Source organism: Onychostoma macrolepis, chromosome 06, assembly GCF_012432095.1.
Source record: "Onychostoma macrolepis isolate SWU-2019 chromosome 06, ASM1243209v1, whole genome shotgun sequence".
Lineage (NCBI taxonomy): Eukaryota > Metazoa > Chordata > Actinopteri > Cypriniformes > Cyprinidae > Onychostoma > Onychostoma macrolepis.
In genome coordinates, this window is record NC_081160.1 from 11,706,999 (window position 1) to 11,730,354 (window position 23,356).

General features: G+C 37.8%; 1 protein-coding gene across 2 annotated transcripts; it reads right to left on the reverse strand.

The window, feature by feature from the left end:
* Positions 1-40: 40 nt before the first annotated feature.
* nprl2 (NPR2 like, GATOR1 complex subunit) lies at positions 41-22,856 on the reverse strand. Of its 2 annotated transcripts, XM_058777950.1 has the most exons (11): positions 22,665-22,856; positions 22,391-22,482; positions 19,650-19,818; positions 19,458-19,566; positions 19,235-19,371; positions 18,333-18,430; positions 6,532-6,568; positions 6,358-6,451; positions 6,142-6,256; positions 5,780-5,922; positions 41-5,687 (listed from the first exon to the last, which is right to left on the reverse strand). In XM_058777950.1, exons 1-11 carry the CDS (start codon positions 22,740-22,742, stop codon positions 5,620-5,622), a joined length of 1,140 nt encoding a protein of 379 aa, XP_058633933.1. In that variant the 5' UTR covers positions 22,743-22,856; the 3' UTR covers positions 41-5,619. The 2 variants fall into 2 exon arrangements, with proteins under 2 accessions (XP_058633933.1, XP_058633934.1); XM_058777951.1 differs by lacking the exon at positions 22,391-22,482 and having other exon boundaries at positions 22,665-22,794.
* Positions 22,857-23,356: the final 500 nt, after the last annotated feature.

Genomic DNA, 23,356 nt, shown 5'->3' on the forward strand with positions numbered 1-23,356 from the left:
TGGGAATATCAATCTAGTTATTTTGTTAAAGGGGTGGTTGATTGCAATTTCACTTTTTTAACGTTAGTTAGTGTGTTAGTTAGTGTGACAGACTGTTCACGGTTTCAAGGGCAACATAAACAAACGTTACTGCGCATGCGCGCTTTTGTGGCCCTAATTTAACTTCTGATAGACTTCCAAATCTAATCAACAGCTCGAGTCCCTCTTGAGTAGATTATTTTTGATAAGCAAAATATTTTTTGCTGCGTAACGGACTTATTGAAAATGCAAATTCATTCACTACCAGCAGGAGGTGCTTTAAAGCGGGAGAAAGAGAGGTTTCCCCGGTAACACTATACACAAAGCAGAGCTTAGCTCACAAACGCTGATTTATCAGGCATATTATGGACGTTTTTTCCTAACAAACTTAAAATGCCTAAAAAGATCAAATAATAAATCAAACTCTCAAAACAACTACCCAAATGATAAATCATAGCATATAACAGAGGTGGGACCAAGTCATTGTTTTGCAAGTCACAAGTAAGTCTCGAGTCTTTGCATTCAAGTCTCGAGTCAAGTCCCGGGTCAAGACAGACAAGTCCCAAGTCAAGTCTCGAGTCAAAATAGGCAAGTCCAAGTCGAGTTGCAAGTCCTCAACTTTTAACTTCAAGTCTTAAACAAGTCATTAGTGCTCTTTGCCCAAATTAGTGTCTCAGTATTAATTCCCATATCAAATTTATAGTAATTTATATCAGGAAGTCGGGTAGAATATGTTTTTACATAGTTTAATTTCATGTGAGATGGGTGCCCTTAGTAAAACTACTCAAGTTCAATTTAGGGATTGTGCCAAAATAGTACAAGCAGTGGAAAAAAACACAAAAAAAACAAAACTATTTTATTAGTAACAGAATATAAGACAACATAATTTCATAGAAATTACATGAAATACTTCAAAAGTAATTAAAATGAAAATAAATACTTTTTTTTAGAAATACTTTGCATGTGTGCATAAGAAGAATATATGCTAGGTGTTTGTTATATCTAAGCCAATGAGCCATTATTTGGAACCTCAATGAAACAGATTTAAAAACATGTGAGCAGAAACTCAGAAAGAACCGCTTTGAAAGAACTAGAAGAAATAACTGCTACCATAATTTATGTGAGAGGAAACCTGCAATATGGATGCAGACAAACTCATGAAGACAGTCATTCAAAAATGCTGTGCTACCATTCTTTATAACTAAGAGTAACAAAGACAAAATGTTGTATGTTAAATGTTAAGTATATAATATGCATAGTTGATCGCTAAATTTAGGGGCTATATGTGCTATAGGCTACAGACTGATTTACAACACGTGAATTCAATTAATTATCCTGAAAGAAATAAAAGTGAAATGAGTGCCTGGTGAAGGGGGAGAAAAATTTAGTATATTTTATAGTTATATATAGACTACAATTCACAAATAATTTTGTGAAAGAACACTTCTTCAAATTATATTTTAAAATGATCATTAGGCCAATTGCTCCTTTATTTTTTTTCTTCAAATTATAGCTAATTTTTTTGCAATAATTAATTTTAAACCTAGCTTAAATCAAGGTTTATCTAATAATTATTTTGCACCAAACTTTAAACCTTTAAAAATAAGCAGGTTTACATTCTAACCCATCATTTTGATCCTGGATTTAAGTAATATTTCAATCTTGATTATGGATTAACTTTAAACTTAACTGAGGTTTAAATGAAAAATAAAATGCACATGCCATTAAAATATGCAACTGATTGAACAAAAAGGGGGGTCGTGGCGGGATGCGGATCCGGCGTCACTCATGGTCCACCTCGGCATCGGACAAACAAAAGAAGTGAGGAATAGGCCTGTCGCGATAGTCAATATATCGACTTATCGCACGATATATGGAAATGAGCGCGATCATTTTTGGTGCCGCGATATATTGCGACTGATCTTTTTTTTAATAATTAAAAATAATGATTATATAAAAAAAAATTTTTTTACATAAAAATGAATATCACCAACATTTTAGTCGATCGCTATTTTAGTCGGCCTCTGTCATCTCTGTGGCGGAGGCGGGGCGGCAGCGTCTCCTCCACACACACGCACAGAGCGGACAGCGACAGGTGAAGAGAAGGCGTGATCCCACTGCGTTATTAAGTGTTTCGTGACATCTACAGCCAGTTAGGAAGAACAAGTCCCAATGGATTCACAGCCGCAATCTTCAGCTCCGGTGTGGGAACATTTTGGCAGCCCGGTACATACCAAGCCGACGCCGACAAACTAGTGGCGACGAAAGCAGACTGCGGGGTCGGCTCACGTCGGCAGCGTCTGGGTCCAAAGTTGCCCTGACGCACCATGCCCATGCTCGACACCCGATGGCCAAGTAGCACGTCCGTTCTGCGCCTTTCTCGCGCACTGGTTCGCCAGCTGAACAGCCAATCAGAATGATCAGATGGCCCGACTGCCCGACGAGCTCCGACGCCGATTCAACATGTCGAATCGGCCGAGAAAAAGCCGACGAGGACCAACTTCAGCCGACGGCGCAGAACACACTGAGAAAATTTAGTCGGCCGATGAACAGAAACTGCCCGACAGCCAACCGTCGGCTTGGTGTGTACAGGGCGCCGAATGAGAGATCAGAGCCAATTAACGTGAATGAGTCGGTATTTGTTTTATTTATTTAGCATATATTTTTTTCACATTCCGGTTCCAATGTCTAAATATTCTTAAGAATAAAATGTTCTTTGTTCTTTGAAAGAGTGTACTTCCATTATTATGCTATTATATTGTCATACTGTAATTATATAATCAGTGAAATAAAATTGCCTTAAAATGACAATAATATCGTTTATCGCAATTAATTTTGATGCAATATATCGCAAAACAAAAAGTAGTTATCGTGACAGCCCTAGTGAGGAATATGTTCAGAATTTCACAGCAGCGGTCACGGTGATGATGAGGCGAGCACCAGTGATCTCCTTTCTCCTGCCCGCTCCGTGTGTCTGCTGGGCGGCGATCAAACGGGCAGGGCAGCGCTTTTCACGAGCGGAGATAGCAACTACTTTTTTTTCCGTATCTCGGTTCTTTTGTTGTAAGTTATGCTATTACTCCATTAATTTATACTAGCATATACTGTATATCAAGCGCTCCCTGAACGCAGTCTCTGGCTTACTGCCAGTCAAGCGCAAGCACGCTGCACCCGTCTAGAGTGATAACGACGCTGATCTGATCAAGTCTTTCCGAGTCACAGGGCTCAAGTCCAAGTCAAGTCTCGAGTCATTGCTGTCAAAGTCTAAGTCGAGTCTCAAGTCTTCTTTAATTATGTCGAGTCGAGTCACAAGTCATCAAATTTGGGACTCGAGTCCGAGTCAAGTCTTGAGTCATGTGACTCGAGTCCACACCCCTGGCATATAACATGCAAGATTAAATGAAAATGACATCGAACATTTTCTAAAGACAGTCTTCCTTCAGAAATACAGTGATATAAAAACACCAGCGCCTTGTTTTGATTTTTAAACGTGCAGTATGTGTTTATTCAACAAAGCCTTTTGGAAAATCAGTCAGTTTTGATATCGTGGCAGGTCGCCAAAAATAAATAACTGTATGGAAAATAAAACCCACAGCCCAACTTCATTACTCATCACTTTAACTTTAACTGCGTTTGTAGCCAGACCTATAAACAAACACAGACCGGAGTTAACTTAGGGACAGGCGCGTGCGCCCGATGAAACAGTCTAAGGTTATACATTTTCACATGGCAATGAGAAGCTTAATACATGGACGCGTGTGCGGTTGCCATACTGTATTAAAGCTTTAATCAGAATAAAACTGTGTATTAAAAGGCTTTCCTGTAGCTCAAATAGTAGAGCATGGCGCTAGCAACGCCAAGATCATGGGTTCGGTTCCCGGGGAAAGCAAGAGCTGATAAAATGTTAAAAAAAAAAACTGTAACTTGAATGCAATGTAAGTCGCGTCTGCTAAATGTAAATGTCCAATGTCCATAAAAGCTAACATAAGCAGTAGCCTAACAGAGTATCTAAAAGTATGAGACAACAAACAAACAAACATACCATTAAGAACCGTGCTTGCACAGGTTCTGCGCGATCCTCTTCACTAATATCATCTGCGTCTCAATCGATAAGCAATATAGACGACGCCATTGTTTACAATATAACCGGAGCACATGCCGCTGAGCTGAGGGGCGGGACATTTAGACGCACACTCGGCGGTTTAATGAATCACGACACACTGAACCAGCTAACCAATCAGAGCCCATCACGTTTTTCTGAGGGAGGGACTTCATAAAAACAGGAAATAATGGAGGCCTTTGTCAGAGAAGGGACTGAGCCAGTGTTGCCAACTTAGCAATTTTGTTGCTAAATTTAGCAACTTTTCAGACTACCCCAGCAACCTTTTCTTCCTAGCAACAAATTTAGCAATTTTTAAAAAATTTATTTGCCAACTTTTAGCAGCCTTTGATAAGTGACTCAGACGATAAAAAGACACATTTTCCATCCAAATTACACAAAAAGAAAACCAAAGATGCCTAGCAGTACACACATCACGTGAATTAGCTGCTATTTGCATTTCTTCAATATAATAATAATAATAATAACTGAATAATTGAATAATTGTTAATTGATAATAGGCTACACTTTGTTAGTAGCTTGTACTTGTGATTGTTGATCAGTTAGTACGCTGTAAGAAAAATGGAAAAGATAGGCTACTAGTAATTTTCCAGGACATTATCCATTGTAACCCTGTAACCCGAAAACAATTTAGAATTTATTTAGCAACTTTTAGCAACAAATTGACCTTCCTTTAGCAACTTTCTCTGAAAATGCGTTGGCAACACTGGACAGAGCGGTGTGGAATAAAGGTAAATTATATGAAAAATAATTCATCATTAAAAAAACGAAGCATGAACACGTTAGACTGCACCCCATAAACATAATCAAGCCTAGAAAAAAAACAGTAAACCACCCCTTTAAAGGGACTTTTTTCCTCAGAAGATTTGTGCAAACGCTGCCATGTCCATACATTTTTTAAAATTGTTTTAGGACAGCCATGATATTTGATGCAACTGATGTGACAGAAATGGAGCTAACAGCAATGATGTTATCAAATATTTGTACAACTGCAGATTAAACATGAACAGAAAAGCAAAAGCTTTAAGTTTCTAAAAATTTATTTTTGTTAATTCTAAGCCTAATTTAACCGTAATTGTACAAGGTACTTCAAAAGTCATGGATTTTTAAATCAACAGGGTGATCTTGTCCAGTCCTCCCCCAGTTAAATTTTTTATTTTAACTGTGGTAAAACATACTATTAAATAAGACCACACTACACCCATAAATGAATTATTTCAAACCCAGTGACCTACCTTTTCATTTAGAAACATTAGTCATTTTTGCATTTATGCATCTTAAATCATTGCAGTATTTTTACAATTTTTGTATTCGTATTTTGACCTATAATGCTTTCAAATATACATAAAGGGCAGTTGGTTTACAATAAATAAAGGTACAGAACAAAAAGCTTGAGACTGCAAAAGCAGTAGGACCAGATCTGTTTCTCTCATGTTTCTTTCACTGAAATAGTCTGTAGATATAATTCTGCCTCTGCAACATTACTTCCAGCAAACAACAATGTTAGGGTCATTCTCCAAGCGCTCATCCAACTCCTTGTAACTCATTCCTGAAAAAACAGGCAATGAATAATGTCACTTTCATTAAAATGAAGGAATATTCTTGTGAAAAATATACATAATGCATATACATAATACTTGCCAGTTTTGCAACAGATTTCATCATAACTATGACAGCCAGTATAAAGTCTAGGCGGACGACTCCTCTCATCTCTCACAACCTTGACTGGATACTTCTGTAGGCGCCGAATCAAACCTTTCATCAAGCCAAACTGAATCAACTTCCTAAAGCATCACAAAAGTAGAATAATTATTTTATATAGAATATTTATTTTCTTACAGATCACACTAGTACTTAACCAATAGCCAAATAAGCCAAAAGGACACAAAAGCATTCTTCTTAATGTAAAATCTTTACAGCACTGTTCTTCTGTAGTTTAAAAACACATACACATTCAAACAACTGACATGTTGTGAACAACAATCAAATTCAAATGGCCTTGCCTTTCATCCACTCTCTGTAACTGGTGAGAATAGCGGGAACAGAGGTCACGTACAGTCGTACCTGGGGTCAGACCACAGTACAACTGGAAGACATCCCTGAGATTTGTCCTTTGGCCTGGTGACATACAGTAAAATCTTCTGTGTCTACTCGCACTCATACACATACAGTACATGTCGCAGAAAAAACACGTATTTGGAATCGATGAACTTGCTTACCTAGCTTACTGACGTAATGTATACACTCTTCCTGAAGGCACTTCTTATCTATTAAGTTTTGTACTTTAGGTGTTGTGCAGTAAACATTTGAGTACTGTAGGACATGAAAACCAAAAAAAAAAAAAAATTAAGAAAAAGTATCTATAATAAAATTCTGAAGAAACAACAACTTACCTGGAATATGGATACCAGAGTTACCACTTCATAATACCTGTGAAACATAATACAATTGTTCAGTCCATGACTTGTCACACTTCTGCTGCTATTACATGTGCATTACAATGGTGCGCAGTAATGACCATGTTGATAATATGCGCTGGACGCTGCAGTGTGGATCTGTCGGATTAACATCACATAAATTCACCCATTTCTCACGAAATACATGAAAGTAAGTGGCCAGTTAGCTGGGAGAAAGACAGTAAACACGATGTGTAAGCCTATTTGATAGGAATAAAACACGTCGTCCATTAATTGAAAGGATTAGTATTGCCGCTTTCTATAGAAATCAGTGTGTAGGCTATTTAAACTAAATGTCTTTTTTACTTAATTGAAGTGTATTTAAATGTCTGAAACCTAAAATAAACTTTATTCGTTTGTAAACAAAGAACAGGTATGAAATTTGAAAAGCACTGAGTGCAGTTTTTGTGTTTTTTTCTTCTGAGCTCGTCTTTCTCTGGCTCAGAGCCAGCCAAGTGGCGCGTCAAAGGGTTAAACTCGATAGCGTTTGGGGGATGGAGGGGGTACAAATTCAACCGGGGGGTTTTGTGGCACAAATCAGGTGTGCGTTTCTCAAAACCATCGTTAGCCAACTATGGTCGTTATTAAGCCCGGTACACACCAAGCCGACTTCAAAGAACTAGCGACGATAAAATTAGGGTATCTTTTTTTTTTTTAAGGGAAGTTAATGTTTGAACATAAAAAAAAGGCAAATAGCCTTGACATCTTAATATAATATAACATCTTACTTAGTTTTAGATTAAAGTATTTGTCTACTGCGTAAAAATAACTTTCCTGGGTATATATTTTTGTAATAAACATAAGCTTCTGTTTCATAAACTGATAACGGTTTAACATTATTTACCTTAGCCTACCTTTTAGGTCTTTGCTATTATATTCCAATATCATTATGCCTCAATTAGCTAGATAGGAGTTGTTGTTTTATATGTACAGATATTCTCTGCTGTGATTTGACTTGTAATAAAAGTACAACTTCGATTAATATTTATGTTGTTAAAATAACATTATGTGCTGTAAATGCATTGTCTGCTGGTTTATTTAGCTACTTTTCAGCACACCACATTAAGTATGCCACTTAATATTTTTAAGACTTTGAATGTTAAAGTGCAAATTAACACCTGACCACTCTTGTAAGTTTGCAACTGTTATAATTAAAAAATACCAGAATGGTAAAAACATGCCAGGCAGACAATGGTATGATGTAAGCAACACAGCTACAACAATCAAAACTGAAAATGGGTGTGTTAGATTTATAGTGTGTGAATAATCAAGCTTTTACAATAATCAGTTATATTGGTGGTACCGAGGGGCCCCCAAATAAAATTCTGCTTAGGGCCCCATAAAGGCTTGGGCAGGCCCTGTGTCAGTCACGGTATTGCATCAGATAGTACACTATAGATCCCCTGAGGAACAAAAAACCTTCAAACTGGCTGTTATTAAGCCTCTCATTAAAAAACCACAACTTGACCGCAAAGAAATAATTAATTACTGATCTCGAATCTCCCTTTTCTGTCAAAGATATTAGAAAAGGTAGTATCATCACAACTATGTTCCTTCTTAGAGAAAAATTATATATGTGAGGATTTCCAGTCAGGTTGTAGACCATATCATTGTACTGAGACTGCTCTCATTAGAGTTAGAAACGACCTGCTTTTATCATCTGATCGTGGTTGTATCTCTCTATTAGTGCTACTGTATCTTAGCGTCGCGTTTGACACTATCGACCACAACATTCTTTTAAATAGACTAGAAAATTATGTTGGCATTAGAGGAAGTGCACTGGCATGGTTCAAATTGTACTTATCTGACCACCATAAATTCGTGGCGGTGAATGAAGAGGTTTTCATACCAATCACAAGTGCAGTATGGAGCACCTCAAGGCTCAGTACTTGGCCACTTACTTTTCATGCTTTACTTCGCTTTATATTTCTTCGCGACCTGATGAAACTTACCAATTTGCAAAACTAACGGAATGTATAGTTGATATCAAAAACTGGATGACTAGCAATTTCTTACTGCTAAATTCTGAAAAAACAGAGGTGTTAATTATTGGACCAAAAACCTTTGCATGTAATAACCTAGATCACTGTCTAATACTTGATGGCTGCTCTGTAAATTCTTCGTCATCAGCTAGGAACCTAGGCGTACTTTTTGATAGCAATCTTTCCTTCGAAAAACATGTTTATAGCATTTGTAAAACTGCATTTTTCCAAAAATATATCTAAATTACGACCTATGCTTTCAATGTCAAATGCAGAAACATTCATTCATACGTTCATGACCTCGAGGCTAGATTATTGTAATGCTTTATTGGGTGGTTGCTCTGCACGTTTAATAAACAAACTCCAGATGGTTCAAAATGCAGCAGCTAGAGTTCTTACTAGAACCAGGAAGTATGACCACATTAGCCCGGTTCTGTCAACACTGCACTGGCTCCCTATTAAACATCGTATACATTTTATGATCTTGCTAATTATCTATAAGGCCCTGAATGGTTTGGCACCTCAGTATTTGAGTGAGCTCTTATCGCATTATAGTCCTTCACATCTGCTGCGATCTCAAAATTCTGGCCATTTGATAATACCTAGAATATCAAAATCAACAGCGGGCGGGAGATCATTTTCCTATTTAGCGCCCAAACTCTGGAACAACCTAACACTTTTCGGGAAGCAGACACACTCTGTCAGTTTAAATCTAGATTAAAGACCCATCTCTTTAACCTGGCTTACACATTATACACTATCGCATTTCTATAATTCAAATCCATTAAAGGATTGTTAGGCTGCATTAATTAGGTCAACCGGAACCGGGAACACTTCCCAAAGCACCCAATGTACTTGTTACATCGTTAGAAGAATGGCATCTACGCTAATATTAGTCTGTTTCTTTCTTATTCCGAGGTCACCGTAGCCACCAGATCCAGACTGTATCCAGATCAGATGGTGGATCAGCACCTAGAGATGACCTCTACAGTCCTGAACGTCAGCGGAGATCAGGACACCTAGATGAGCCCCAGAGACTGATCCCAATGAAGACCCTGTCTCCTAGACGGCCATCGGGACAAGACCACAGGAACCAGATGAGTCCTCTGCACAATCTGACTCTGATTTAAACTGCTGATTTTGTCTGGCCAGAGGAGAATGACACTATTTCGACAAACTATTTCCCCGTCTAAATACTGTACAGCTGATATAAAGCCACCCAGCTTTATATCAAGCTGATGTAAAGCTGCTTTGACAAAATTTGCATTGTTAAAAGCGCTATACAAATAATAGTGACTGACTGACATGTATATGTATGTACTTTCTGCTTCACTCTAAGTATTGTAATGATCTATTTATGGTTTTAAAGCATTAATTAATGCTATTTTCATTTTAAATTCATTCAATTTAAAAAGGTGCTAGATTTAGATGCATTCATCATAGTATCTATAAATTTTTGTCAACAATCAAGAGATTGAGCCAGAAGCAGGAAGTATATCAAAATTACAATAATATTGTGGGTTACATACAATTTGAGCTGTCATCTAGCATCTAACTAACCGTCATACAACCGACAACATTTCCGTGATATAATGATTGGTTTTCAAGGCAAAGTTGGATTATTAGACTTTTCTCCAAAAGTAGAGCTGCAAGGGTTGCTATTTCCCATAATAATAAGAACATCAGGGCCCTGTACCATGATGGTAGTTGAGCAAATGTAGGGTTACGGGATTAGTTTTGAGTTGACAAAACCAAACCAATCCACTCAGGCTTTGTTGCTACCATGACGCTGATTATCAACTTTGTCAACTCAGGCTTTGATTCTGAGTTCATGGAGGGCATGCACATGAAATGTGATGTCATTAGCAAACAGCCAATCATATGCCTTTAAACATATACAAACTGCAATTCACTTCTTGCAAGAGAGTCACTCTCTTCTGCCAAAGATTACAAGATTGAAAATTATGAAGAATTTAATAGCAAGAGAAACTGGGGGAGTGGCTTAATTGCATCAGAGATGTGTCACTTTGCTCACAGCTGACTGGTCACATTTTGTTTTGCAAAGTCTTACCCAGAACATAACCTGCACCAGAGCAATTTAGTCATAGAGCAGTGGTTCTCAAACTTTTTACAGCGGCGTACCCCCTGGGGCATTCAACATTCTTCTGCGTACCCCCTCTTTTCCACTTAGACCGCAGTCACAATTTTTCTTTACAATATTCAACAGGACAATATTCGCTCCCTTAAATTGATTTACGGGTGCATTTTATACCTTTATAGAGGCAAAGATTTTCTATCCTTATTAATTGTATATCATGTTTTATGTCATATTCTTAACATTCCATTAAGTGTATTATTAATATAATAAATAAAGCAATAAATGGCAAATCGAAGTGATACTTGTAGATTTAAAAATAAAACCACCGGTGGTGGCAAGTCCCTGTCTTAATGAGCCGGGCGTCGCGTCATTCATTCATTCAGTAACGAAGCAAAATGCTGTAGTTATGAATGGGTTATTGATAACCGATTCTCTGAATCGTTCAAAGCCGCAGATTCATTCCTAAACACCGCTGTATGTTGCTTGGAGACGCACACCAGATGATTTCGTTGGAACTATATTAATTCGTTGCAAAATAGAACAAACATGACAATATTCTATTTAAAATGTAGGCTACATTTAAAATGTAAAATGATCACTTAATATTACCTTTTTTTGTTGAACTGTTGTAAAAATTAATGTCACATTTGCCATCGTTTGAATATTCAGGGAAATTTGCATTCTTGCTCGTAGTCTGTATCGAAGTGAGTTTAAATCGATCTCAATGTACAGTCCGTGACCCGTGTCAATATTTGCTTTTCATGCTATTAAGTAAAAATCTACTTTAAAGATACATTTAACACCAGCGTGATTTGCCAAAGCAGCATATTCAGCAGGCATCGTATCACATGCACACAGCTTGTGTGGATGCAGTCAGTTTTGACCAAGCGGCAACCTCCCGCTCCCTCTCTTTAAACCAACACGGAAGTGACTAAATCTGCAATTCATCGACTGGCCGCTAGAGACTGGCTCCAAAAGGGAGTCAGTCCCATAGACTCCCCATGTTAAAATGACCAACTTTACAGCAGAAAAAAACATGTTTACAGCCTGGTACAAAAAGTGGTTTTGGTCTATATAGCTAATTTTGCCCTTCGTGTCAACTGTGAGGGGGGTGATTTTTTTTTATAACTCATCCGTTTAAATTATATTAAGCCTTAAAGTTCTGCATAATGAAGGGCGTGGCCACTTGGGTGACAGGTGGATTGCCGCTCTGCTCCAGAGTGTGAAACTTAGAAAATTGGCTTAAAAGATTTTTATTTGAACAGAAAAAATAACTATAGGTAGGACACTGGAAATTTGGCAATTAGATGTTTTAATGAAAATTTTCTCAAACTTGATTTTTACCGGTATATTGATATTGTACTCTGCTCTGTCTGCAAAAAGTGAGATGTCATCGTTTTTGTGATAAGTTTCATTTTAGCTAGTAATTTGATGCTATAAAAATGGGGCGTGTCGTTATGGTTGATTAGATCGGCGGGAGTCTGATTCTGCGGCTCCACCTCATGATTCTACTGCGCAGACTCTGGCTCCAAACTAAACTCTACTGCGCAGACCAAGATGGCGGTGGTCGGCTCTGCCCACTTTAAGCTTCAAAAATGCTCTTCAGAAACCTACGAGTGACGTCACGGACACTAAGTCCATTTTTTTTTTTTTTTTTTTTTTTACAGTCTATGGTTTTGACCGCAAAAGATGAGGTAAGTTAAGCTGATTGGATATCATGTATTTAACCGTTTACGGCACACCCATTTTCCTGTTTTTACATTAGAAGCTGCATTTTGCTTGTCAGAAATACATGTTTGGTTTTAATGTAACATTGGGGTAGAATTAAATGAATGTCCAAACTCAGAATTGTGTTCGCGTACCCCCTCCGTCATCTCACGTAACGTTACCCCCAGGGGGTACACCAGGGGGTAACGTTACCAGTGTACCCCAGTTTGAGAAGCACTGCAATAGAGAATAGGTTATGCACACGGACCATTGGCTAAACGTCTGATGCATATTGCACACTAGTGATGGGTCATTTTGAACGAATCTAATGTGACTCGGGAAGAACGAGTCGTCTCAGGGAGTGATTCGTTCAGTCGCGCATGCGCAACATCCTATAGGTTCTGTACTGGAATTAGTTCACCTCTTTCGAGTCTTCGGGTTTGAGTCGTTCGTTCATCACGTGACAGCCGCATACACGAACCTATGCAGTCAGAGCCGGAAAGAGAATTGATTAGTTCACCTCCCGAGTCTTCGGGTTTGAGTCGTTCGTTCTTTTGTCACGTGACGTGACAGCTTTGGGCAGAGAAATTTGTTAATTTACAACCTTCCTTACAAATGGGTGCATAGTCATTATTATTATTATTATTATTTACTCGTACAGTTATGTGATGCATTTCTGGTCTCAAATTATTGCTTTTAATTTCTGTCACTATGGTTCTTTTCCATAATACTGAATGTAGTAATAAAGATAAAGAGTTGGTTATGTTTTAATTTAATTAATTTTTTTTTTTTTTTTGGAGTCTAATCTTCATAAAATACAATACCTTGTTGTATTTATGTCTTTTGAGGTAACCCTTTAGATTAGACTATAGTGTTACTGACTATACTTTTGTAACATATGACACTTTAGACATTAACACTGTGTACACACTCTTGAATTGTTTTTTTATTGTTTATTTTTGTGCCAGAAAAAGCTTTAGCAAAGAGGATAGTTTAAATAAAAAATACAAGAAAATTAAAATATACTAAAGCCACAGAGCCAGATTATAACCGTAATATTTTAAACTAACATTAATCATTCATATTCAAAATGTTATTTGCTTTCACTTTATGTCATTGTGTCCTTTTTGACCAATCTTCTTATAGAAATATTAGACCAATATGTCAAGTCTGCCTAGGAAAAACAATTATACCAGCAAAGTCAAAATTGGAGTAAAAATGAACAAACTATAAGTGCTTTGTAATTTTAGGCTTGGATTTTTTTATTATATAGTTATATTATATGTTTATTGATAGACAAAAGACAGTGAAAGGACAAATCAATCAATATTTTATTTATAACAGGGTTTTATTTATTTATAAAATAACACAGATCCTCAAGAAACAGTAACAAAACTAATCAATTCTCTTTCCGGCTCTGACTGCATTGGTTAGTGTATGAGGCTGTCACGTGATGAACATACGACTCGAACCCGAAGACTTGTCAGATAAGAGGTGAAGTGAGCTAATCAAGACCCAGGTAAACGATGAATTAATCTTTTCTGTTTCTTATAGCATTATAGTTTGTCTTGTTTGTAGTGTGATCAACGTTTGCATAAGTAGTAGATGTGTTAGGGAAGTAGCACGTAACATTTTAATTATATTTTGCTAAAATGAACGAAATGACTCGAAAAAAGATTCGTTCATTTTGCTGAACGAGACTCAAAGGTCCCAGTCAGTAAAATGATCCGAACTTCCCATCACTATTGCACACGAGACCGTTTGCAAAGAGCTTGATTGACGGGCGATCTGACCAATCAGAACGCGGATATCATGTACTGCCGCTGCTATCCGCCATCTTGCCCGACAGCTACGGCCTGTCTCCATAGAAATCCATGTTAAAACGGGGTAAAAAAGATTGACCGAATTGAAACTTTTTCAATATAACTAAATATAAAATTGTGCAGAGAGTTAAGCTGTGTTGTTGTTGGTTGCCATGGTAACAGTAATAAGCTAAGGTATTACTTTAAAATACTTGTTTTGCGTACCAGAAAACCTGTCATGTCCGGCGCTGTATGCATGACTTGCAGCGCTTAAATACTGAGTGTTAAATAATAAAATTATATGTTAAAACGTGTGCTCTTATCATTCTGTGGACAAAATCCCGTGAACTTCGCCCCGAATGGGAGCTTTATATGCACGTGCGCTCATCTGTTTTCAATGCAGGTTAACCGCGACGCTTCAAGCCATCTTCCCACTCATTAAACTATGACAGGTTCTTTACTGCAAAAAGACAGTCACCGCAACACTCTAAAGTGATGAAACTATGGCGCTATGTACTTTTTCAAAACCATTTTTATAGGTTTCACGTTATATTGTTGGCTTGGAAAATATGTAAATGCGCATGACCAGTAGCCGCAGCTGTATCCCGTCCAGCCTTAACCACAAATCAGACAGGAGAGTAGATTAACTTCAGTAGACTTAAACTTGAAAAATGGTGTGTTCCGCGGTTGAAATAAACTTTCTGATGTTTATTCATGTTCATTTTGTGCTTTAAGTAAATATTTAAAGACGATCGGTTTAAGTGTTTGAACTGAGGCAATACAGTGATCTGTCATGACACATTAAAGAGCCACAAAACGATATTTATTGTTTGAATTTCTTTAAAAATGACTCTGAGGGAAACTGAGGGTCCTTAGACCTTGTTTCATATCAGAAGTGACCTGAGCCCCTTTCACACTGCATGTTGGTCCCGAAAAATTGCCGGAGTGCCTTCTGTGTGAACACAGTGCTCGTTCAGTCCCGGAACGAGCACTGTGTGAACAAAAGCCGGATCAATGCCGTAAAGGGTGTGTCGTAGTGATGATGCACATTATCGTGTGACTGTTTTACCGGGTGTTTTGTCGTAGTGATGACGCACGTTATCGTGTGACTGTTTTACCGGGTGTTTTGAAGGCAGATCAACGTTCGCGGCGAAAAAATATGTGCAAACTGTAAGCAGAGATCAGGGAGCTCCCCACTATCCGCGCTGAAGCTGAGATCGTCCCCAGATTTAGTGAAACGGTACACGTCACATTACCTGTCACATTGTAATGTCACATGTCTTTACAGGATGTGTGTGAACGCACACACAGATTCTGGAAAATCACTGGCAGTGTCAATGAACCAAAATCAAACGATCCCGGGACAAATCACGGAACACATTATCAGTGTATTTTCCGGAATCTCTGTGTGAAAGGGGCTCTGCTGTCTTCTCTGTCGGTGTGTGTTGTCAGTTTCCTCTTTGCTCTGCGATGTATTTTTCACTGCGTGAGAACATGAGTGTAGTATGAGAGCGGCATTTTTTGTCAGTCATGGCAACAGTAACTAAGGGTGGGCGGGTTTTGCGAACGGTCAATTGTGAGCACTTCAGGAGTTTCGAAGTCATCATCGGATAGGTTAAATTATACAGGATTTCCGGAGGTGTGTGTCGCGTTTTCTAACGTTCCGCCAGGAAACAAAGATGCCGTGATGCCAAATAGGGTTGTTCCGATTCCGATACTAGTATCGGAAATTCCACCGATACCACAAAAAATTCTGGCATCGGTATCAGCAAGTACTTGAACCCATGTACCGATCCGATACCATTTTTAAACAAGACATATAGTAATGCGCGCTAGCTTTGCTTAATGCTGCAAATCGGAAATCAATTCTTCTTCGCTGCTCAGAATGCAAACACAGGAAGTTGTGCTGTGTTGCCACAAGCAACCACTATTTAGAGCAGTGAAGAATATGCGACTAAATCTTCACCCTGGGCGACTAAATAGTGTATAATATTAGCCACTGGCTAATAAATGCTCAGGTTTTACTCGCCAGTGTGTGAGTTGGAGGCTATGTATAAGTTTTGCACAGATACATTGTCACTCTCCGAACACTCTGACTGAGCGCTCCAGAGTTTCACTCTCCGTCAAGCGATCTGTGCTATTTTTCAGATCATCTGAATGGATGCGCAGCGCACCTGTATTTGACGTACCGTAAGCTCTAGTGTGAAGTGCACAACTCACCGTCTCTGCTTTTTTCCTCACACAAAAGAGAGAGAGAGAGAGAGAGAGACTTACATGTAGCGAGTCAATTCTGCATGGTATGTAAACGATATTCTTTGTTGTATTTTCCTGTCAAAATAACGTAGTTCCTTTGCAATTCTTCAGCTTTTAAGAACTGCCGGGTTCTCCGGTAGTAGGCAGAGCTAATGCGCAAACGACAATCTCATTGGCTGGCGCTCACCTATTATCGGTCCCTGGTTTGATTTCAGCAAATCAGTTCAAGCGAACGCATTAATATCCATGAATCCAGCAGCTCGTTAATCCTTAGTGCGTTTTATGTTGTTCTGTCTATCTATCTATGGTGAAGCACACCATAAAATAATTGTTTCAATTCATACAGGTCTAGTAGTACATACAGCTGTATAACCAGATACACACCCAGGTATCGGATCAGTACTCTGTATCGGCCGATACCGTGAGCCTAGGTATCGGAATCGGTATCGGGAAGGGAAAAAGGGTATCGGAACATCTCTAATGCCAAATCCATTCATGTAAGAAGAAAGCCGTCATGTTTTCAACTGTGATAATGAGCGCTTATCAGGATCAACTAAATGCTGGATTTTCAAAAGTATGTCAAATATTTAAAGTTTGCGGCATAAAATCTTTAAAAAAAAATGTCAGAGTTTTACACAACGGTCTGTAATTGTAGGGCCAATTCCACACCCCTAAACATGACGTGGCACAAAACAAAACATGATTGGTTGCTTTACCTGTCAGTCATATGGCCTCTAGGGCGGGCCAAAGCGGCCAAGGTTCCCAGACCTTCTGCCGTCAGTCTGAAGGTCTGGCTACGTGAGATTACTATGGCAATAAACACTGCTAAAAACAGAGGCACTTTCATGGTGCCTAACCCAGGCAAAACTAAACTGAAATTTACCTGGCTAGCCAGCTAAAATGGCTTCCTGGTATAGGCTCATATGTGAGCCTAGACCACAAAACCAGTCTTATGTGTCAATTTTTCGAAATTGAGATTTATAAATCATCTAAAATCTGAATAAATAAGCTTTCCATTGATGTATGGTTTGTTAGGATCTGACAATATTTGGCCGAGATACAACTATTTGAAAATCTGGAATCTGAGGGTGCCAAAAAATCTAAATATTGAGAAAATCACCTTTAAAGTTGTCCAAATGAAGTTCTTAGCATTGCATATTACTAATCAAAAATAAAGTTTTGATATATTTACGGTAAGAAATTTACAAAATATCTTCATGGAACATGATCTTTACTTAATCTCCTAATGATTTTTGGCATAAAAGAAAGATCGATAATTTTGACCCACACAATGTATTTTTGGCTATTGCTACAAATATACTACAGCGACTTAAGACTGGTTTTGTGGTCCAGGGTCACATATGTGAACAATGTGACTGTAAACAGTTAATCCCTGCATATGTTATATATTTTTTAAATGTTTTGATCTTGCTTAATTAATGTTTAATCAAAATGATCTAACTTCCAGTGAAAACGACAGCCTTCACTCCGATAATGAATGCAGGATTTCTCCAACTATGTAGTCCACTTAAAACCTGCACATTCATCTGCCTCTGCTTTTGAGTGCAACGCCCACATCTCAAAATCCAATCAAAAACCAATGCATAGAACCAAATCCCTCCCTTACATTTTTCCTTTTTCAATAATCTGTTACACTCGCATGCATGTTACAATAAGATAAGATCTGGTGCTATTTCTATTTCATCGTGGTTTTAAAGTCTTTTTGGTTACTTGTGTAGTTTTATAAATTTTTCAGAATAAAAATTGGGTGCTAAAGCAAAGCCAGCTGAGAACCAGTGAGGTAGAGGGTTAAGCTATATTTAACACAGAATATTCCTTTAAATAAATTATTGAGATTAATGCAGCAGCTCAAAATAGGAATAAAATCATACTTACAATAAATTCTGAACAGCAATCCGAACCAAATTAAGCTCAACATCGGCCTCAGCTGAGATCTTTTGAATGTGTCGATACCCATCTACAAATGGTAAGATCTGCAAAAAAAAAATTTAATTAAAATATTCATGAAAAATAATATAAATGCAAAATTATTGGTAACACAAATGATGCCACCCAAAAAAATCACATTGCACTTTTACATTGCACACTGCAAGCTTGAGTGGCATGTCAATGCAACATCAGTAAAAACAATGATTAAGAGAAGATGGTAGTAAGCTTTACAAACTTAATTGTTGCAAAATCTTATTTACATGAGAATAAGGACAACATTTGCTTCTAAATTTACAATTACAGTGTCATAAACTGTTCAGCTCATCTTATTTTATTCACACTATGGTGAAATGTGGTGTGTAGTGTCACCATGTTACTTGCTCCCAGTCAGACAAAAGAACTATTTCAAACAATGGGTAATTTTTTTTTTTTATTGTGTTTTTTTCTTTTTCTTTTTGAACTTGCTACCTAACAAACCGCACTACACTGCAATTAAATGCATACTTTTTTTTTTTTCTAAAAGGTGTAATTCTTTGTGTCAATTCATATTAATTTACTGCAGCAGTGTGCTCTAATTGAATGTGAGTACCACTGCAAAAAAAAATATACTGTGGGCCAAAACACCTGCTACACTGTTACATGCAATGCTTCTGCTTCTGACATGAAAATTCTTATTTGGTGGGTGGCAAAACAAAACCAAAAACAAACAAACATGGTGCTTATGCACCACTGACACTTACAATGCCAAGCAGGGCTTTATTTTTATTTTTTTAATCTGATAATAAAAAAGACAAATAAAATAATTTTAAGACTGTAAAAGTACATGGTGAGAAACATTTTTTGTAGACCTGCTGTGTGGTGAGATCCCATTGTGACTTTATAAAGTGGTCCTTATTCTTGGTAAATACCGGTACATCATACTCCTGAACCACCAGAGGATCTTTCCTTTGTTCAATTAGCTTCAAGTGGATGGTGTTTGAGTCATCTGTCATCAAAGCGAGAAAGAGTGATTATAAAAACAATGACATCCACTGATGGGGCAAATAGAGAGATAGAAAATACATATATAACCTATAGGCAGGGTGCAGGCTCCTGTAACATTAAGTTCCTCCAGAAGTGTGGACAGGATAGGCAATAGCTTCTGTTTACTCTCCTCATTTGAAATGAATCCACTCTCAAGCTAATCAAAGAAATTTAATTATAGTTAATAAGTGCCCATTTTTGAGATACCATAACATAAATTCTTATTGAATGAACTTTTACCTCCAGAGTTGTGAGGTAGCCAGACAGTTTTTTGACAATAGGTTCTAAAGCACATGTTTTTGTCCTGGCATCACAGACTAAACCCAAATTGAAGAGCAAGGCATTCCGGCTGTACTTCTTATGCTCAATGCACACTGGACAACCTATTAGTTTCTTCTCCATGGCAGTCCTTAATCAGTTACACAGATAAAACACAACAGTGTCATTATTTAATAACTCTAAAGGTCTATTCACACCAAATTGTTAAAATTCACAGATGCAAACCAAGAAGTAATCCAGGGAATTTTTTATTTTTATTTTTTTTTTACAATAGGTGCCTTTAATCACCTAAGTTCAAAAGACTGAAAATTAATTAATCTATGTAACTGTTTCTATACCATTCCAAATCAAGAACCAAATCTGACAACAATGGTATAAGAATCTGCATGACCTCAGTTGGACTAACTTGTGATGAAAGTCATTTTTTTGGTGTGTTTTGCTTTGACATGAAGATTTTTATATGCAGGTACAGTTAGGTCCATATATATTTAGACACAGGCACAATTTTTATTATTTTAGCAGTTGACCAAAACAAGTTAGTTATATAATGCAGGGGTTCGCAAACCTGTCCTGGAGGACCCCTATCCCTGCACATTTTGTATGTCTCCCTTATCAAACACACCTGATTCTACACATCAGCTCGTTAGTAGAGAGTAGAGACTGCAAGACATGAATTGGGTGTGTCTGATAAGGGAGACATACAAAATGAGCAGGGCTAGGGGTCCTCCAGGACAAGTTTGAGAACCCCTGATATAAAGAATATGGGCTTAAAGTGCACACTCTCAGCTTTAATTTGAGGGTATTCTCATAACAATTGGAGGAAAGGTTAAGGAATTACAGCTCTTTAATATGTACCGCCCCCCTTTTTGAAGGGACCATAAGTAACTGGACAGTTGACTCAAAAGCCATTTTATGGACAGATGTGGGCTATTCCTTCGTTATTTCTACATCAATTAAGCAGGTAAAACAGGGGTGCCCAATCCTGCTCCTGGCGATTGACTGTCCTGCAAAGTTCAGCTCCAATTCTAATCAAACACACCTGCCTTTAATTTTCAAGCGATCCTGAAGAACTTAATTAGTTGCTTCAGGTGTGTTTGATTAGAGTTGGAGCTGAACTTTGCAGGACAGTCGATCGCCAGGAGCAGGATTGAGCACCCCTGAGGTAAAAGGTCTGGTGTTGATTCTAAGTGTGCCATTTGCATTTAGAAGCTGTTGCTGTGAACCCACATCATGCCGTCAAAGGAGCTCTCCATGCAGGTGAAACAGACAATTGTTAGGCTTCAGAAACAAAGCAAATCCATTAGAGAGATAGCAGGAACATTCGGAGTGGCCAAATCTACAGTTTGGCACATTCTGAGAAAAAAAGAATGCACTGGTTCAGCAACATAAAAATGCCTGTAAGTCCACGGAGGACAACAGTGGTGGATGATCGGAGGATCCTCTCCATGGTAAAGAAAAACCCTTTCACAACATTCAGCTAAGTGAAGAACACTCTCCAGGATGTATGCGTGTCACTGTCAAGTCTACAATCAAGAGGGTTCACCACAAGGTGCAAACAAGGCCAGATTTGACTTTTCCAAAAACATCTAAAAAAGCCAGACCACTTTTGCAAAAGTATTCTTTGGACGGCAGAAATTAAGATCAACCTGTACCAGAATGACAGGAATAAAAAAGTATGGAAAAGGCTTGGAACAGCTCATGATCCAAAGCATACAACATCATCTGTGAAACATGGTGGAGCAATGTAATGGCATGAACATGCATAGCTTCCAGTGGCACTGGGTTACTGGTGTTTAGTGATGACGTGACAGAAGCAGCCGGATGAATTCTGAAGTGTATAGGGATATACTGTCTGCCCAGATTTAGCCGAATGCAGCAAAGTTGATTGGACGTCGCTTCATGGTACAAATGGACAATGACCCAAAGCATACAGCAAAAGAAACCCAGGAGTTTTTGAAAGTAAAATAGTGGATTATTCTGGAATGGCCAAGTCAATCTCCTGATTTCAATTCGACTGAACATGCATTTCACTTGCTGAAGACAAAACTAAAGGCAGAAAAAAACAACTGTCCACAAACAAACAACAACTGAAATCAACTGCAGTAAGGCCTGGAAAAGCATCACAAAGGAGGAAACCCAGTCTTTGGTGATGTCCATGAGTTCCAGACTTAATCCTTGCCTGCAAAGGATTCTCAACAAAATATTAAAAATGAACATTTTATTTATATTTTTGTCCAATTACATTTGAGCCCCTGAAAATCAGAGGACTGTGTATAAAAATGGTTGTAATGCCTAAGCTATTTTTGTTAAACTCCTTGAATTAAATCTTAAATCTGCACTTGAATCATATCGATCGTTTCATTTTAATTCTATTCTGGTGGCATACAGAGCCAAAATTATTAAAATTGTGTCCAAATATATATGGACCTGTATGTATGTGTACACACACACACACACACACATACACATACTGTGCATGCACATACATTCATCTATCTATATATATATATATATATACACACACACACACATATATGTATGGATGTATTGTAAATGGTCAATATAGTTGTACGTATGTGTGTATACTTGCATACAAGGAAGTATTTTTGAACGCACATGTATAAGCGTATAATCTGTTTAAGTATAGTGCAAATACAAATACGACAAGGCAAAAATGAGATGAGGTAAAGTTCAGTACATACACTGTTATAAGCTTGTTTTGCAGTTCAGGTTTGGTGATGATGTACACCTGCACAGTATCAAAAAGTTCCCTCGAAATATATTCTTCAGGAACCTTCAAATCAAACATAAAAAAAAAAACTGCATGTATGTAACTGTGTCTCTTATATAACCATATAAACATTAGCTTGCATGCATCCCTGACGGGGTTTTCTTACCAATAACAATACAAATCTATGATCAAACATACTGCGATTATTCTCTTTTGCTCCCAAATATATGCTTCTATGACGTTACCTGATATGTGATCTTTGGTCCTAAAGTTGGATGAAATTCACTAAAAAATATACAATCTATTCGTCTGTATGTACCCATGTTCAAAAACGTTACCAACTCGTTAATGTTGAGCGATATAATTATTTTTCTTCTTCAGTGCTTTCTTCTCCTTCTTCTTCTCTTTTTTTTCACGACGGTTGGCATGGTGCATTGCCGCCACCATCTGCTCCGGAGTGTGGCTCATACATACAAATATGGGTCATTATTCCTGGTATCCAGGAAATATATTTCTAGATGCTGTTGACATGAAATTTTCACCACGGGCCCGTTCTTCGTACGTCGCTAACTGGATTAGATTGCATCTTTTTAAGCAGAATTAATACTTAAAATCTGCCCCAGGCACCGCTACTTTATTACAAGACTGGTCCAGGGACAATAATTTAAAATAATATAATAATGTTGTGTAGTCTATAATACTATAGACACAGCCAGTTTTACTCATTGAAAGATTTATTTGTGATAAAATAATTGCTTTATAATTGTATTGGAGTCTTATGCTATACAGTTAATCTGAGCTGTGCATTAATTTGAGAGGTGACAGCTATTATGGGAGTGGCTTGATGAAGCGCAGGAGATGCAGAGAACTTGATCTTGGCCCTTAAGAAATTTGAGTTAATGCTGTCACGTAACAAATCTGTTTCAAAGGTACAATT

Bases quoted from the DNA above. Each gene is read 5' to 3' on its own strand.
- nprl2 (XM_058777950.1), bottom strand. From the start codon at position 22,742: ATGGGTACATACAGACGAATAGATTGTATATTTTTTAGTGAATTTCAT. The intron at 19,819-22,390 runs GTATGTACTGAA...TAACTGATTAAG, and splicing joins CAAAACAAGCTTATAACAGT to GACTGCCATGGAGAAGAAAC. The intron at 6,569-18,332 runs GTAAGTATGATT...TATGTTTCACAG, and splicing joins ATTGCTGTTCAGAATTTATT to GTATTATGAAGTGGTAACTC.